The 18,667-nt window shown below is 43.4% G+C and overlaps 1 protein-coding gene across 1 annotated transcript in view; it reads left to right on the top strand.

The window, feature by feature from the left end:
- Window positions 1-11,584, top strand: part of pltp (phospholipid transfer protein) — a 54,196-nt gene extending 42,612 nt beyond the window's left edge. Inside the window, exons 14-16 of the mRNA XM_063041545.1 lie at window positions 2,304-2,367; window positions 6,001-6,077; window positions 9,296-11,584. Of these exons, the coding sequence (XP_062897615.1) occupies window positions 2,304-2,367; window positions 6,001-6,077; window positions 9,296-9,403 (249 nt within the window). The 3' untranslated portion in view covers window positions 9,404-11,584. The remainder of the gene's footprint in view (window positions 1-2,303; window positions 2,368-6,000; window positions 6,078-9,295) is intronic.
- The last annotated feature ends 7,083 nt before the right edge of the window (window positions 11,585-18,667 follow it).

The following is an 18,667-nucleotide window of genomic DNA, read 5'->3' on the forward strand; positions in this document are numbered from 1 at the left end:
AATATATAAGGTAGCTTGTATACATGGATTGATTGTATGTCCATAAAGTGACACTAGGTGTACTTAAGGTGACTGAGGAGAAATAATAAAGTAATGGTTGAATTAGTGGGTGGAGGTGTTGATTAGCTTTACAACTTGGGGAAAGTAACTGTTTTTGAGTCTGGTGGTCCTGATGTGGATGCTACGTAGCCTCCTCCCTGATGGGAGTGGGACAAACAGTCCATGAGGGTGTGTGGGATCCTTCATGATGCCACTGGCCCTTTTCTGCAATATTTTGGTATATATGACAGGTAGGCTGATGTCAGTGATGTGTTCATCAGTTTTGACCACCCGTTGTAGAGCTTTCCAGTCCGCTCTAGTGCAGCATCCATACCAAACAATGATGCATCTTATTGGGATGCTCTCCATTGCATATCTGAAAAATGGTGTAGTATGGATGTGCAAAGTCCAGCTCTCTTCGGCCTCCTCAGAAAGTAGAGGTATTAGTGAGCTTTCTTGACTGCGTAGGATGTGATCTGGGACCGTGAGAGGTTGTGTGTGATGTGCACTCTCAGTAGTTTGAAACTGATTGCAGCTTCCAGCACTGTGCCGCCAATGTCAAGGAGAGAGTGAATGGTGTGAGTTCTCCTGAAGTCGGTAACCATCTCTTTTCTCTTGTTGACATTAAGGAAGAGGTTATTTGCCTGGCACCAGGCATAAAGCTCTTCCACCTCCTCTCTGTAGGCCTTCGCGTTGTTTTTGGTGGTGAGCCCCATCACTGTCGTGTCATTGGCAAACTTGACAATGTGACTGCTCGGGCATTTGGCCATGCAGTGATGTGTGAGCAGAGTGCACAGCAATGGGCTCAGCACTCAGCCCTGGGGAGGGAGGAGCGGTTGTGCATGAGATGGCCTTTCTTGAGGTACCACCGTTGTCTGCACACTTACTAATGTAGCCGATGACCGATGAGGCATTCTTTGAGGTATGAGTCTAGTCCATTTGTGGTGGCCTCCTTGAACATCTACCAGATAGTCCATTCGCAACAGTCCTGAAGCATAGAGACTGCCTCATTTGGCCAAACAGCAATGGTCCTCTTGACTGTTTTCTCCGTTTTCAGCAGTGGTCAATAGGCTGGGATTAACATTATGGAGATGTGGTCAGAAAGGCCAAGGAGGGGGCATGGGATGGCTTTGTAAATATTGAGCCTGTTTGTATAAGCATGGCCCAGTCTGCTTGTTCCCCAAGTGGCAATGGTGACGTGTTGGTGGAACTTGGATTAAACGTCCTGCAGGTTAACATGACTGAAGCAATGATCCATGTGCTGAAAACCTCCTGGTTATGAGTTGAGACCTGTGGAAGGGTGGTCATACAATTAAGGTCACACAGCTGAAGGAAGGGGGACAGAGCAGTCAACGGGTTATGAAAGTTTGAATCTAAGCTTCTTTAATGATTGATACTCAGGACACGGTCAGTAATCTTCTCTGCACCATGAGGATAGTGAAGCAGAATACGGTCTATTATCACCGATGTATGTTGTCACTGAAATTTGTTGTTTTGTAAAAATAAAAATAAATCAAAAGTGCAAAAGAGGAAAAATGAGGTAGTATTCATGGGTTCAAGGACCATTTAGAAATCTGATGGCAGAGGGGAAGAAGAAACTGTTCCTAAAATGCCAAATGTGGCTCTTCCGGCTCCAGTACCTCCTCCCCAGTGCTGGTAATGAGAAGAGGGCATGTCCTGGATAGTGAAGGTCCTCGATGATGAATGCTACCTTCTTGAGGTACCGCAGTTTGAAGATGTCTTCTATGGAGGGGAGGGTTGTGTCTGACTGAGCCGACAACCCTCAGCAGCCTCTTTCGATCCTGCACATTGGAGCCTCCGTAACCAGACAGAATGACCTCCACGGTGCATCTGTAGAAATTGGCAGTCTTCGGTGACATATCAAATCTCAGACTCCCAGTGAAGTGGAACCCCTGGCATGCCTTCTTCATGATTGCATCAATGCGTTAGGCCCGAGACAGGTGCACCAAGATGTTAACACCCAGGAACTCACCCTTTACACTGCCGACCCAAATACCAGGGCTGATCTGCATTCTCCCAACTTCCCCTTCCTGAAGTCCACAATCAATTCCTTGAGTTTGCTGACGTTGAGTGTGAGGTTGTTGTGACATCACCCCTGTCTCACTAATGACAACATTAGAATTGGGTCAATTGCTATGATGAAAATCTTTGAAAGCCTTGGCAATCATAAGAACCAACAGCAGGAGGGAGCGACAAAGTGATGTGAATTTAAATTGTTTACTGACACCTCTGTACTCTTATAGTTGATTCCTATCCAGACTCCAATGAAGGCTCTTCTGCAGCTCACTATCATGCCAATTATCAATGGTAAGTACTCTCCAATTACTTATCTACTATCATAGTTTACACATTTATGATGTTGCACAGACAGTTATTGCATGCACACCCTCATGCTGTTCGGGAGATTCTGAGATTAAAGTGTTAGTTTTACACATCCCATTCAATAGGTTATCACAGTTGGCTGCTGCCTTTACATCCTCATGCCAGTGTAGATTATAACAAGGTTATATTTGCTTTCAGAGGCCATTGTACAAATAATGACATTGTGAAGATATATTTGTACACTATGACATGCTGTACATTTTGACAATGGTCTGTTTTATGTATGCATTTACATAATTGTATGGGTTATCATGGTTCGCTGCTGTATTTATATTCCCAAAACATTTAGTGGATTCTCACAGCCTGTCTCCATGCTTACACATTCACAATAATGTGCCGATGATCACAATTAGGCACTGCCTATTATGATTGGGCGTGCAGATTTTCAGAATTTACACTCTCACAATTATTAGAGCTCAGTGATTATACACTCACAAATTTGTGTGGAGTGCCACAGTTAGGTATTACCTTACACACTTCGAAGGCAATGCCAAAATCAAATTTATTTCCATAGGCACAAGTGCATGCATAAGACCATGCCCAGGTCAATGAAAAACTTAGTTGCAACAACATCACAGGCAAGTAGCATCAGATAAGCAGCATTCACAAGTGAAACACAAATTAAACATAAATGTTATACAATGTACAAGAATTAGAACAAATGAAAGTCCATTGTAATGTGAAGTGGTCAAAGTGTTGCCATACTGAGCTAGTGATTAGGGTTGTGCCAGTTGGTTCAAGAACCGAATAATTGGAGGGAAGTAGCTGATCCTGAGCCTGGGGATGCGTGACTTCAGGCTTCTGTGCCTCCTGCCTGACGGGAGCTGAGAGAAGATGGGATGGCCTGGATAGTGGGGATCTTAGATGATAGAGATGTTGCCTTCTTGAAGCAACTCATCCAGTAGATACTACTGATGGTGAGGAGAGATGTGCCCGTAATGTATCAGGCAGAGTCTACGGCTCTCTGCAGAATCATATCCTGAGTATGTAACTATATTGCTGCTAGCTGCCAGCAAAGTGTTGCCTCTCTGGCACCATCTTATGTTTAGTTATTCTTATGACATTGTGTAGGTTTTCACAGTTAGGTAATGGACTTGCAGATTCACATAATCTCAGGACTGGCCGCTGGATTTGTGCAAACTCCATTCTGTAAACTTTTAGATTTTAGTGGTGTGATTGCAAACATTTTATCACTTGATTCCTAGATTATGGCTGCCATTTACACTCATGTATATTTTATTTTCTAAAAAAATATATTTTATTCATAATATGCACAGTAAATACAATTGGGGCATGTCTTTGTTTATATTCTATGCCATCAATACATTACCTTACAAAACATCCGCACCCCCATGCTTCCCCCTTATGCATCAGGGGGATGTGTGCGAGGTGGTTACACATGGGCCAGTCACTCACTGTCCGGCGCAGTAAGCCCCCATACTGTGCTCTTTCACCACAGAGCCTTCCACTCTGAGCTTCAGTGTGTCTCCCAACACATACTCCAGCACTGTGGGATGTGTCAGTCCGCTGCGCTCCCTTGCAGACATCCCCTTAAGCTGGAAGACCAGCAAGTTTCGGGCAGACCAAAGTGTCTTGCTCACCATATTGATATTTAGACCATAAAACCATAAGTCATAGGAGCAGAATTGGGCCACTGGCCCATCGAGTCTGCTCTGCCATTCAATCATGGCTGATCCTTTTTTTCAATCTCTTCCTCAACCCCAGTTCCCTTCTCCCCGTAACCTTTGATGTCATGTCCAATCAAGAGCCTATCAATCTCTGCCTTAAATACACCCAATAACCTGGCCTCCACGGCTGCATGTGGTGACAAATTCCACAAATTCACCACCCTTTGGCTTGAGAAATTTCTCCACATCTCTGTTTTGAAAGGGCGCCCCTCTATCCTGAGGCTGTGCCCTCTTGACCTAGACTCTCCCACCATGGGAAACATCCTTTCCACATCTACTCTGTCTAGGCCTTTCAACATTCAAAAGGTTTCAATGAGATCTCCCCTCATCTTTCTGAATTCCAGTGAGTACAGACCCAGAGCCATCAAACGTTTCTTGTTGGAATGTTTTGTCTCAGTATCTCTCCCTGGGAACAGCCTGTAGATCAGACAATACTCTGATTTTTGTATTTCAAAACTAGACTTCATTCATTATTTAAAAAATATACAAAAGGAAGAAACAATGCAAAAAGGTCCTCTTATGCAATTGCTTGTATTAGTGATACATTCGTAGAACACTACAGCTCAGAAACAGGCCCTTCAGCCCATCTATCCCATGCTGGTATGTATTTCTGTCTATAGTCCCATCTACCAGTCAGTACCTGCATCATCGCTCTACATATCCCTTTCATCGATGTACCCAGCCAAACTTATATGTTCCACATCCACCACTTCTGCTGGGAGCTTGTTCCACGCTCACACCATTTTCTGAGTGAAGTTCTCCTTCAGGTTCCCCTTAAATATTTCAATTTTCACCTTAAACCCATGACTTCTAGTTGTAGTCTCACCCAACCTGGGTGGGGGGAGGCGGGGAAGCTTGTTCATATTTACCCTATCTATACCCTTCATAATTTTGCATACTTCCATAAGATTTCCCCTCATTCTCGTGTGCACCAAGGAACAAAGTCGAAACTCTAGGGAGGATTATGTACGAAGTTCGAAGTAAATTTCTTATCAAGATACATGCAGTATGTGTTACTCTAGTTTGCCTTGAGATTCATTTTCTTGCCGGCATTTACAGGGAAATAGAGATACAATAGAATTTTATGAAAACAAAGCATAAAACAGACATAAAGCCACCAAGTATGGCTGCATTCTCAAACTATGTGCAGGAGGTCACTCTTTAGTCACAATGACTATAGGGTTGTGATTTGCCCCACTAAAATGATGAACTGAATGCTGGGACTTTGGGCCTATTCCGGGCTGTGCCGGGGATTTGGATCTAAGGACTCATTTTGGTTTGCAATGTCTTTGCTGTCGCTCCCTTCTATTGTTTATACGAGTTGCTTTGTGTTTTTTCTCTTTTCTGTGGGCACTGGGAGGGGGGAGGTTGGTCTTATTTTTTAAAGGCGGGGTTCCTTGCTTTGAGACTGCCCGTAAGCAAACAAATCTCAAGGCTTTGTAATTTATACATTCTTTGATAATAAATGCACTTTGAAACTTTGACAGAAATGTCAGCTTCTGTTCTGCACTCCCTATCACAAGGAAGCTGAGTGAGTTTGCAGTGCACTGACTCTAAACACTGCTGAGATCAGCTGTCTGAATGGGAGTGGGATATGGAGAGCTATGGTCCGGGTACTGGTAGATGGAATTATAGACAGGAATACAGACCAGCATGGACTAGATGGACTGAAGGGCCTGTTTCTGAGCTGTAGTGTTCTACGAATGTATGGCCCCATGTGGTACGGGATGGCAGCACCTTTAATGGAGCAGATGACATTGTGTGTGTTTTACACATTGTGTGTGTGGAAGTAAGGAACTTGTACTAGGTGTGACCATTCCCTCCATGCAGCCACTTAACTCTCCATTTTCCTTTCTCTGTCTCTGCTCAGAGCGAGCCCTTCAGGGAGTACAGATTCCACTGCCAGAAGGAATCGACCTTATCAATGAGACAGTGACAAACTACCTGGTGAGTAATCTAACTCATTAAAGGATCCCGTGCACTAACTATTCACACCAATCTTTTTAAAGGTTTGGTAACTATTGATAAGGAATAGTTGAACAATATTGTCATTTTGGACCTGACTAATTAATCAATAGATCACACAACACGTATTTCTCCATCCATATTGCTTTACATTAACCCACCTAACCTTCAAAAGTGACCATTTATCAGCTTGTGTGAATTGGTGCTATGCTAGCATGCATTAGCGCAGGTAGTGGCGCCCACATAATAAAATAACACCCATCCTTTACTGTGCGTTTGATGTGCTGAAAGTAAAGCTAACGTGAAATGTACTGACGCCCATCATTCCCACATAATGGTAACGAACACAAGGGCTACACTTCATTCCTCACAAAGCATGTTGTGACTGTGATCTAATTCACCAGAGAAACACTGAAGTTGGTGACATAAAAGTCTTCATTCATTAAGACAAGAAAGCATGTTCCTGGTGACCCTCTCGTAGAGCCTCCCTAACTCAAATTACATCACATTTTTAGACCTTTAAGGCCAAAAAGATAGCAGGATGATTCAATACATTTTGAATAGTTCCAATGACTCAATATTTTGAGTGGACAATGTTTCCTTTGAACTACATATCTCCAATGGGAGATACCTCCAAATGTTCAAATACTTTTGCTGGGACAAAGTAATTCACTAGATGGCTGTAAAGCTTCTGAGGGCAGAGATCCCAGACACCCAAAATTAATGCTGCCAGGGCTGATTCTTGAGTATACAACTATCCCAGCTATTGATTGATCGACAATACCTGTGACCATGTTTGATGTACCGAGTGACATACATCATCAGTCTGGTCTGCAAGCTTCCTTGAACTCAGTCACAATGGTGCAAATAACGTGGCCAATGTTGCCTGGTTTGATGTAGACCAGCTAACATAACCCCATTTTTTAATGTTTGGCTGATGCATACAAGAATGCCTCATGGTCATTTCACTTTACAAAGTATAACTCTGAGCATCCAGCCCCCGTTATGGGTTCAGTTGGCAAAAGTGTTTGCAGAGCTGTGTACTTTTAAATCCAACTGATGCTGCTTGCAATTTACTTTAAGAACTGAAGACTGGTTCTTGTTTGAATTAATATCTACTATATTCACATAATTCCATAACTCCAGAATAATCCCTAACAAAGCAATGAGCAGCAGGGCACTGAGGAGTGTGGTAGAACAGAGGGATCTGGGAATACAGATCCATAATTCCTTGAAAGGTGTCATAGGTAGATAGGGTAGTAAAAACTTCTTGGCACATTGGCCTTCATAAATCAACGTATTGAGTACAGGAGTTGATATGTCATGATGAAATTGTATAAGACATTGCTGAGGCCTAATTTGCAGTATTGTGTGTAGTTTTGGTCACCTATCTGCAGGAAAGATGTAAACAAGATTGAAAGAGTGCAGAGAAAATTTACGAGGTTGTTGCTGGGACTGGAGGACCCGAGTCACAGGGAAAGGTTGAATAAGTGAGGACTTTATTCCCTGGTTCATAGAAGATTGAGAGGATATTTGATTGAGGTATACAAAATTATGAAGGGTAGCCAGAAAGTGGTGAATCTGGGGAATTCTTTACCACAGGCAGCTGTGGAGGCCAAACCTTTATACATACTTAAGGCAGAGGTTGATTCTAGATTGGTCAGGGCATGAAGGGATATGGGGAGAAAGCAGGAGATTGGGGCTGAGAGGAAAATTGGATCAGCTATGATGAAATGACGGAGCAGACTCGATGGGCCAAATGGCCTAAACCCACTCTTATGGTTGTATGGCATAGATAGCGTAAATGAAAGCGGGCTTTTTCCACTGAGGTTGGGTGAGACTACAACCAGAGTTCATGGGTAAATGGTGAAAGGTTAAATGTTTATATGGAAAATGGGGAGGAACTTACTGACTCAGAGGACGGTGAGAGGGTGGAACGAGCTGACGGTGCACATGGTGGATGTGGATTCGATTTCAACATTGAAGAGAAACTTGTACAGGGAGGGGTATGGTCTGAGTACAGCTCAGTGGAACTAGGCAGATTAATGGTTTAGCACAGAAAGGGTATGCTGAAGGGCTTGTTTCTGTGCTGTAGTGTTCTATGACTTTATGACCATAAGACATAGGAGCAGAATTAGGCCATTTGACCCATTGAATCTGCATCATCATTCTATCATGGCTGATTTATTATCCCTCTCAACCCCTTTCTCCTGCCTTCTCCCCATAACGTTTGATGTCTTTACTGATCAACCTCCACTTTAAATATATGCAGTGACTTGGCCTCCTCTGCTGCCTGTGGCAATGAATTCCTCAGATTCACCATCCTCTGGCTCAAGAAATTCCTCCTCATTTCTATTCTAAAACCTGTGCCCTCTGGTCCTAGATTCCCTCGCTATAGGAAACATCCTCTCCACATCCACTCTATCTCGGCCTTTCAATATTCAGTAGGCTTCTTGAGATCCCCTTTCATACTTCTAAACTCTAGTGAATACAGGCTCAGAGCCATCAAACTCTCCTCATACATAGGATAACATCAAGATATAGGAGGGAGGGAGGGAGGCAGGGATGTGTAAAGGCATCCGTTAGTCTTGCGAGACCGTGGATCTGCACCTGGAAAGTCTTCACTCTCCAGGGCGCAGGCCTGGGCAAGGTTGTATGGAAGACCAGCAGTTGTCCATACTGCAGGTCTCCCCAGCTTGGCACCAGTGTCGTCGCAGAGCAATGTGTGATTAAGTGCCTTGCTCAAGGACACAACACGTCCCCTCGGCTGGGAATGTGTGTGTATATATGATATCATGCTGGGAGGAGAGGTTGGACCTTGTGTTGCAGGGTTGTGGCATATGATGGGGTGTGCCTGCAGGTCAAGTGGAACACCTTCTGCTCAGATCTAATGCTAAAAAGGTGCTCATCTTTTTCAGCCAATTATCACAGCCCTGACACGGGGAAATTTAACTGGTAGAGTCAGTTTTGAAACAGAGCTAAAGTATGAAACATCAGTCTTATTGTATTATTTAAATAGACCAACCTCAAAAAAAACCCAGGTTTTTCACCCTGTCTGAATAAAAATTATCCTGAAAGTCCAGCCACAATACCACCCATGGAAACTGAAATTTTGTCAGTTAGGTATGTAATTTATAATTTTATTTTTAAGCCTAACAAAACAATGCACAGTTGCCAATTGTGTTCTTTGTCATTTGTAGGGTTTTCTGTCGATTGGAGCAGATTTACACTTTTACAAAGGCCTGAGGGAGGTAATTAATAAGAACGTACAGCAACTTCCCCCAAACAACTCAACTCTTCCTAAGTAGAAGAAGGCTGTGAAGAATAGTAACTTCTGTACCATGTATGAAGACTGACAGCAGTATTCTACTTACCTGTTAACTAATGTTATATTTTATTAGCCGAACACTGGCTGTATGGAATCTTTTCACTTTGTATTATTAAGACTTTGCGAGAGTGTAGAATCAAACATTTCAAGCTGAAAGTACACTGAAGGTCAGATTGGTGGTTTAAGTGCAACAACTGTTTGTTCCTTGTCATTGTGTTCTTGCAGAGTTTGCACTATTGAATCTATGAGCTGCTGTCAAGTAAAACTACACCACAGTCTGAAAGAGAGGGGAAAATACTACTGCAAAACCTTGGGCACATCCTGAACTACAGCTAACAAGCTAACATATGATTGTAGATTACAAGTGGCAACGCATGGCTCATAAATATTTTTCTTCCCCCAATCATTTAAAGTTATCATTCCTTGATCCCAGACTTGAAGGGTGGGGGAGGTTAGCAATGGTGGAATTACTCTGTGGTATAAACAGCTGTCCCACTCCCACTCATTATGTCCATAATATGTACTTAATGATCTCCCCATTCTCATCATGAGATGCACAAACTGAAGGTAGTAACATACCCAGCAACTGACACTCCTGCAGTTTGATAGAAGTGGGTCTACTCATTCAATAGAATTGTGGCCAGCCAAACACAAAGACTGTACGTGATTAGTGGAGCCTGTCCTTTTTGTATAGGCCATTTGCAGATTACACCAGGAACCATGGAAATGACCTCCATTCAAATCTTTAGATCCATACATGCCATTTTCCAATCTGCACCAATAAACTCTGCTTTATTCCCTATGGAAAGGCTTTCAGTAATGAACGCATTATACTGACAGTAGATTCCTCCGTTTAGTCAAAATTGCCATTTGTTCATCTTTTGTCTCACTTATACAGTATATCATAGAGTCATAGAGCATTACAGTACAGAAACAGGCCCTTTGGCCCATCTAATCCATGCCAACCTTATTTTCTGCCTAGCCCTATCTACCCTCAGCCAGACCATAGTCCTCCATAACCCTCCCATCCATGCACCTGTCCAAACTTCTCTTAAATGTTGGACCCAGGGCAGCTCCATTTTGCCTACCATCTGAACAGATCTATAGCAGGTGCCATTTCATTTGCATTTCGCTCAGCTCTGGAGCACCTAGCAATAAAGATGCATACATCACGATGTTCTTTATCGGTTACAACTCAACATTCAGCACTATCGTCCCCTCGAAACTTCAAGACCTGGGCTTCAATAATGCTCAGATTCTCAGTGCTAGGTTCCTAAAAGTGAGGTGTGTTAGACAACTGAGCATTTGCAATTTGTGCACGATATTAGCACCTGTCACCTCTGTACCTATCTTGACCAATTGTGCATATTGTTCCCCTCTCTCCATTCTCAAAATGGGAGAACGCCAATACCTGGCCATCAGTTGCCTCTCAGTCCCCCACACCAACCATGCATTGCCTCCCCGAATCCCACACCAGTTATCGCTGCCTTTCCATTCCCCACAGAAGACAACTCCCGCCAACTCAAGTGCCAGATAGGGAACAGAGCTAAAACTGCTCAAACTCGTGTCACTCAGACTGTAGCACATTGTAAAGCCTGTCATTAAACCAAGGTCTCAAAGATCATTGGAAACTAACTAAGGAGACTATTGAAAACCACTTCAGCTAATACTGGACCTGGTCTGGTGTGGCATATTGTCAGAGGGATTGTGTATTCCGAGCAAGAATACTTGTGCTGGTTAGTAAATATGAGAGTGATACTTCATGTGATGGTGATCATGGGCTAAAATCTTAAAAGAATGTTCTTAAGGATTAGGATTAAATGCTCCACATCATTGATGCTTGTGAGCTGAATATTCTGTTGTGAACAGCACTGGTGAATTAAATCCTCCCTGTAAATGATTCAATACGTAAATATACCTTGTAATGGTACCACAGCAGTAGATATTTTCTGCCGTGGTCCCTGTAATGCTGCTGGATGAATAATCAGAAGTATTGGATTATAGAGAATGCCAGTTTAGGTGTAGTCTATATAGTAATGACTCGTGCAGTTCATCAGTGTGTTGATCAAATATAACGATGCACCTTTGTATGTTAATGCACTCATCTTTTCATCAAGAATACAACCATATTGTACAACGTGGAATAAATATTATAATGATATCTCAGTGCTTGGGTAAACATTATGTCACAGGTGATGTCAGTAATCCATCCTGTCCCAAAAGAATCTCTAGAGGATTGGGAAGATTTTTATACTTAGTGGCCACTTTATTAGGTACATCTGTACACTTGCTTACTAGTGCAAATATCTAAATATCTAATGTAACAGCAACTCAATGCATAAAAGCATGAGGGGTTCAGTTGTTGTTTAGACCAAACATTAGGAGGAGAAGGTATGTGATCTCAGTGACTTTGACTGTGGAATGATTGTTACTGCCAAATAGGGTGGTTTGAGTATCTCAGAAACTTCTGAACTCCTGGGATTTTCACACACAACAATCTCTAGAATTTACAGAGAATGGTGCAAAAACCAAAAAAAAAAATTCAGTGAGTGGCAGTTCCGTGGGTGAATTCCGACTGATTTTTCAGGCAAGATTTTCTCTTAAGGAAACTATGCAGACTTTGGCCTACAGTGCCTATAAAAAGTATTCATTCCCCTTGGAAGTTTTCAAGTTTTATTGTTTTACAACATTGAATCACAGTGATTTGATTTGGCTTTTTGACACTGATGAACAGAAAAAGAATCTTCTGTGTCATAGTGAAAACAGATCTCTACAAAGTGAACTAAATTAATTACAAATATGAAATACAGAATAATTGATTGCATAACTATTCACCCCCTTCAAGTCAGTATTTAGTAGATGCACTTTTGGCAGCAATTACAGCCTTGATTCCGTGTGGATAGGTTTCTATCAGCTTTGCACATCTGGACACTGCAATTTTCCCCCTTTCTTCTTTATAAAACTGCTCAAGCTCTGTCGGATTGCATGGGGATCACAAGTGAACAGCCCTTTTCAAGTCTAGCAACAAATTCTCAATTGGATTGAGGTCTGGACTCTGACTTGGCCACTCCAGGGTATTAACTTTGTTGTTTTTAACCCATTCCTGTGTAACTTTGGCTTTACACTTGGGGTCATTGTCTTGCTGGAAAACAAGTCTTCTCCCAAGTTGCAGTTCTCTTGCAGACTGCATCAGGTTTTCCTCCAGGATTTCCCTGTATTTTGCTGCCTTCATTTTACCCTCTACCTTCACAAACATTCCAAGGCCTGCTGCAGTGAAGCATCCCCACAGCAGGATGCAGCCACCACCATGCTTCATGGTAGAGATGGTGTGTTTTTGATGGTGGCTTACACCAAACATAGCGTTTAGTCTGATGGCCAGAAAGCTCAATTTAGGTTTCATCAAACCATAGAACCTTCTTCCAGCTGACTCCAGAATCTTCCACATGCTTTCTGGCAATCTCTAGCTGGGATTTCATGTGAGTTTATTCAACAGTGGCTTTCTCATTGCCACTCTCCCATAAAGCTGTGACTGGTGAAGCAGCCGGGCAATAGTTGTCTGTGCAGTCTCTCCCATCTCAGCCACTGAGCTTGTAACTCCTCCAGAGTCATCATATTCTTTACAGCTATGTCGTATCCTTTCTATTTTTTGATGATTGACTTAACTGCACTCCAAGGGACATTTAGTGACATGAAAATTTTCTTGTATCCATCTCCTGACTTATGCTTTTTAATAACTTTTTTGTAGTATTGCTTGGAGAGTTCTTTTGTCTTCATGGTGTGGTTTTTTTGCCAGTATACTGACTCACCAGCAGTTGGGTCATCAAATACAGGTGTATTTTTACTACAATTAATTGAAGCACCATGACTTTACACAGGTCTCCAAAAACAGATCTCCATTTAACTAATATGTGACTTCTAAAATCAATTGGCGGCACCAGTGATATTTTGTGTGTCATATTAAAGTGGGGGGGGGGAGAGTGAATAATTATGCAATAAATTATTTTGTGTTTCATATTTGTAATTATTTTAGATCACTTTGTAGAGATCTGTTTTCACTTTTGACACAAAAGAGTCTGTTTCTGTTGATCAGAGTCAAATAAAGCCGAACTAAATTCACTGTGATTCAATGTAAAGCAATAAAACATGAAAACTTCCAAGGGGGTAAATATTTCTTATAGGCACTATATATTATCATGTGCCTCCAGTACCCCCAAACCACATAATTAACAATCAACTCCAACATCTTCCCAACAACTGAGGCTAGGCTAACTGGCCTATAATTTCCTTTCTTCTGCCTCCCTCCCTTCTTGAAGTGTGGAGTGACATTTGCAATTTTCCAGTCCTCCGGAACCATTCCAAGATCTAATAATTCTCGAGAAAGATCATTACTAATGCCTCCACAATATTTTCAGCTACCTCTTTCAGAACCCTGGGGTGTATTCCATCTTGTCCAGTTGAGTCATCTACCTTCTGATCTTTCCCAGTTTCCCAAGTACCTTCTCCCTAGTAATAGCAACTGCACTCACATCTGCCCCCAGGAGCGTTCAAACTTCCAGCATACTGCTAATGTGTTCCACAGTGAAAACAGATGCAAAGTACTTATTCAGTTTGCCCGCAATTTCCTTGTCCCCCATCACTACCTCTCCAGGGTCATTTTCCAGTAGTCTATTCTATTCTTGCCTCCCTTTTACTCTGCTGGACCACCTGCCTGTAAGCTCACCTCATAAATCTGTGGAGAAGGAGGGAACCTTTGACTCCACCAAACTCCCATTGCAGTGCCACAACTTAGCCATTGCTTTCAGTAAAAGGGAGGCCAGCACCCTGCAACCTCAGAGACCACAAGAACGTGTGATTGACCACCTCCTGGGTGCCACCCCTCCCCAAGGTTGTCTGGTCTCCCTCTCCCTTCCTGAGACCCAGGCCATGAATGACATCGCCAAAGTGCTACAGGATGGCTTAATTAGACCATCCCAGTTCCTACCAGTGCAGGATTCTTCTTTGTCAAAAAGAAAGATGGGGGTCTCCATCCCTGCATCAACTACCATGGACTCCACAAAATCACCATTAAGAACCACTACCCTCCCCTCTTGATGGATATTGCATTTGAAACACTTGTGTAACCCAGTGTCATGGTCCGGTCCGTGAAGTCCGCATTCCGGTTTACGGTCCAGTCCATCGACCCTTGCTCCAGGTTTTCCTGTCTACCCTGTTTCTGTTCCTGTTGAGCACTAATTGAGCCAGCTGATGCTCGTTGGGGCTGGCTGCATAAATACCTCCAGAGACCAGGGCGTAGCTGCTGGATTGTTCTTGTCCTTACTCCTTGTATCCCTCCCCCTGCCTTCTGTTTCTTCGCCTGAGGCCTTGCCTTGTCTTGCTGGTAACTCTCGCCTCACCTGAAGCTCTTGTCTCGCCTTGCCTTGCCTGAAGCCTTGCCTTGTCTTGCTGGTAACTCTTGCTTCGTCTCTCCTGAGATCTTGTCCTGGAGCCACTATGTACCTAGCTCCCTTTCTGTCCCTTGCCTCCGCCAGGTAAGTCAGGCTGTCTTGCCATTACCCTGCGGGGTGGTTCTGTCCCTTCCTGTCCCTTGCCTCCATCGGGTAAGCCAGGCTGTCTTGCCGTTACTCTACGGTTGGTTCTGTCCCTTGCCTCTGCCGGGTAAGTCAGGCCATCTTGCCGTTACCCTGGGGTTGGTTCTGTCCCTTCCTGTCCCTTGCCTCTGTCGGGTAAGCCAGGCCGTCTTGCCGTTACCCTACGGTTGGTTCTGTCCCTTCCCTCCGCTGGGTAAGTCAGGCCGTCTTGCCATTACCCTGCGGTTGGTTCTGTCCCTTCCTGTCCCTTGCCTCTGTCGGGTGGAGTATCGCGCCCTGCCCAGGAGGAGCTTCAAGACCCCAAGCCTCGAGCCTCACCCCAAGCCATGCTTCAAGACCCCTAGCCTCAAGTCTCTAGTCTCAAGTCCCTGGTCTCCAGCCTCGCCCCAGGTCCCTGGTCTCAAGCCTCACCTCAAGTCTGAAGATTCCAGCCTCGTCTGGCCTGCCAGCCAAGTCACGTCCTTGCCTAGTTCTGGAGTCCGAGCCAGAGGCAAGACCCAGGTTCTGGGTCCTTGTCCAGTCTCTGGCTTGGAGTCCAAGCCCGGGCTCCTAGCTCTCTTGTCCAGTCCTGTTCCGGGCATTTCAGTTTTTGAGTCCATGTCCTAGCCCTCACCCTGCATTCTAGTCCTGACCCTAGTACTTCAGTGTCTGTGTCTTGCACTTGAGTCCGTTCCCAGCCACCCCCGTATGACACTCAGATCTTCACCAACTGTATGTATAGAGCACATAGAACCAGATCCACATCCACCAGGGAGATGAATGAATAAGCAAGATGATGCTGGTAAACCACAGCGACATGTTGTGGGCAGCTTATAAAATTTCCAAATATACTTCTTTTGAACCACTCTCACTGCAACCTGCAGCCTGTAATTTCCATTTAAGAAACATAATTTTAAACAGACTTAACAGACTAGTGAATTCCCCGATCTTCTGAAGAAGTCAGCAGACTTAATTCTAAGGCATGCTTTAAGCAGATGAAAGTAGATCACCACAGCTGAAAGAGAGGGAGGAGGGGAAGTCTCCAAGCCAGGCTAAAACAAAGGGGCATGAAATTTCTACCCAGCATTTTGGTATCAAATATACAGTTGCTGGAGAACAAGATTGAGGACCTAAGGGCAAAATTGCTGTATTGGAGGGAAATGAGAAAATGCTGCATTCTTTGTTTCATGGATACATGGCTCATTTCAGACATGCCAGCTATGTCAGTAAATCTCGAGGACTTCTCAATATAAAGGTTGGACTGGACTGCTGATTCAGAGAAGGTAAAAGGTTGGGGTCTGTGCTTCATGAAAAAGTCTCTGTGGTACTCAGACACAGCGGTCTTGTTGCACTCTTGTTCCCCTGACCTGGGACATCTAATAATTAAGTGCCAACCGTTCTACTTACCAATCAAGTTCTCATCTGTGATCTTGACCACAGTTTACATACCACCAAAGGCCAATATTAAGCAGGAACTAGATGTATTGAGGGTCACCATCAGCAGACAAGAAACAGCCTAGCACAATGCCTTTCAAATCATTGTCGGGGAACTCAATCAGGCTTGTTTGAAGAAATCTCTGCCCAGTTACCATCAGCATATAACCTGTAGCATCAGGGGTCCCAGAACAATTTGGAATACCTACTATTCCATGCCTAAACTGCATTTTGGGAAATCTGATCACTTGGTTAATCTTCTCCTACCTGTATACAGTCAGAGACTAAAGAGCAAGGCTCAAGAGATAAGGACAACAAAGGGGCAGTCATTGGAGGCAGAGGAGTGGCTACGGGATTGCTTCAAGTCAGTGAATTGGATGGTGTCCAAGAATTCATCAGAGGATCTGAACCAATACACCACAGATGTCGTGAACTTCATAAAAACAGTTGTAGATGAGTGTGTCCCCACAATATCATTCCCCAACCGGAAGCCCTGTATGAACCATGAGATCCACTATCTGCTGTGGGTTTTATAAACACAGTATTCCAAAGTTCAAGTTCAAAGTAAATTTATTATCAAAGTACATATAATTTTAATCACAACTCTCATCCACAGTTCTTTGTTCACTCATTGAACCAGCCAACCTCAAACTGCTGCTTCTAGCTTTCAGTTACCTTGTTGCTGGTCATGTGAAGCATCTGTTCTCCCTTGCTTTGTGGTCCACCGTGGCTTATTATTTTGCAGTTTATTAGTAAAATATAATTTACTGCTTAATTGTCTGTGCTGCTTTGCTTCCGGGTCAAGCCTCCTCTCCATTTCCTGACAATGAGAAGCAGAAGGGAGCTGGTCAAATGTTATGCCCATTTCACCTATGGCTCACAAGTGTGCTGCTAAGGTCCGTGAGAGCCCAGAAGGAAATACTATTTAAAGTTTGAAGTAAATGCATTATCAAAGTACATATATGTCATCACATACTACCCTGAGATTAATTTTCTTGCAGACATTCACAGTAAAAACAAAAAAAAACAACAGAATTAATAAAGAGGAGAGGCTGTACTTGATCTGGTATTGGGAAATGAACCTGGTCAGGTGTCAGGACTCTCAGTGGGAGAGCATTTTGGAGATAGTGATCACAATTCTATTCTCCTTTACCATAGCATTGGAGAGGGATAGGAAGAGACAAGTTAGGAAAGCGTTTAATTGGAGTAAGGGGAAATATGAAGCTCTCAGGCATGAACTTGGAAGCATTAATTCGGAACAGATGTTCTCAGGGAAATGTATGGCAGAAATGTGGTAAATGTTCAAGGAATATTTGTGTGGCGTTCTGCATAGGTACATTCCAATGAGACAGGGAAAGGATGGTAGGGTACAGGAACTATGGTGTACAAAGGCTGTTGAAAATCTAATCAAGAAGAAAAGCTTACGAAAGGTTCAAAAAACTAGGTAATGATAGAGATCTAGAAGATTATAAGGCTAGCAGGAAGGAGCTTAAGAATGAAATTAGGAGAGCCAGAAGGGGCCATCAGAAGGCCTTGGTGAGCAGAATTAAGGAAAATCCCAAGGCATTCTACAAGTATATGAAGAGCAAGAGGATAAGACGTGACAGAATAGGACCAATCAAGTGTGACAGTGGAAAAGTGTGTATGGAACCGGAAGAGATACTTAATGAATACTTTGCTTCAGTATTCACTACGGAAAAGGATCTTGGCATTTGTAGGGATGACTTACAGTGGATTGAAAAGCTTGAGCATATAGACATTAAGAAAGAGGATGTGCTGGAGCTTTTGGAAAGCATCAAGTTGGATAAGTCTCCTGGACCTGATGAGATGTACCCCAGGATACTGTGGGAGGTTGAGGGAGGAGATTGCTGAGCCTTTGGCAATGATCTCTGCATCATTAATGGAGACGGGAGAGGTTCCAGAGGATTGGAGGGTTGCAGATGTTGTTCCCTTATAGACCAGTGAGTCTTACTTCAGTGGTTGGTAAGTTGATGGAAAAGATCCTGAGAGGCAGGACTTATGAACATTTGGAGATGCATAATATGATTAGGAATAGTCAGCATGGCTTTGTCAAAGGCAGGTTGTGCCTTACGAGCCTGAATGAATTTTTTGAGGATGTGGCTGAACACATTGATGAAGGTAGAGCAGTAGATGTAGTGTATATGGATTTCAGCAAGGCATTTAATAAGGTACCCCATGCAAGGCTTATTGAGAAAGTAAGGAGGCATGGATCCGAGGGGGCC

Source organism: Mobula hypostoma, chromosome 2 (assembly GCF_963921235.1).
Source record: "Mobula hypostoma chromosome 2, sMobHyp1.1, whole genome shotgun sequence".
Classification (NCBI taxonomy): domain Eukaryota; kingdom Metazoa; phylum Chordata; class Chondrichthyes; order Myliobatiformes; family Myliobatidae; genus Mobula; species Mobula hypostoma.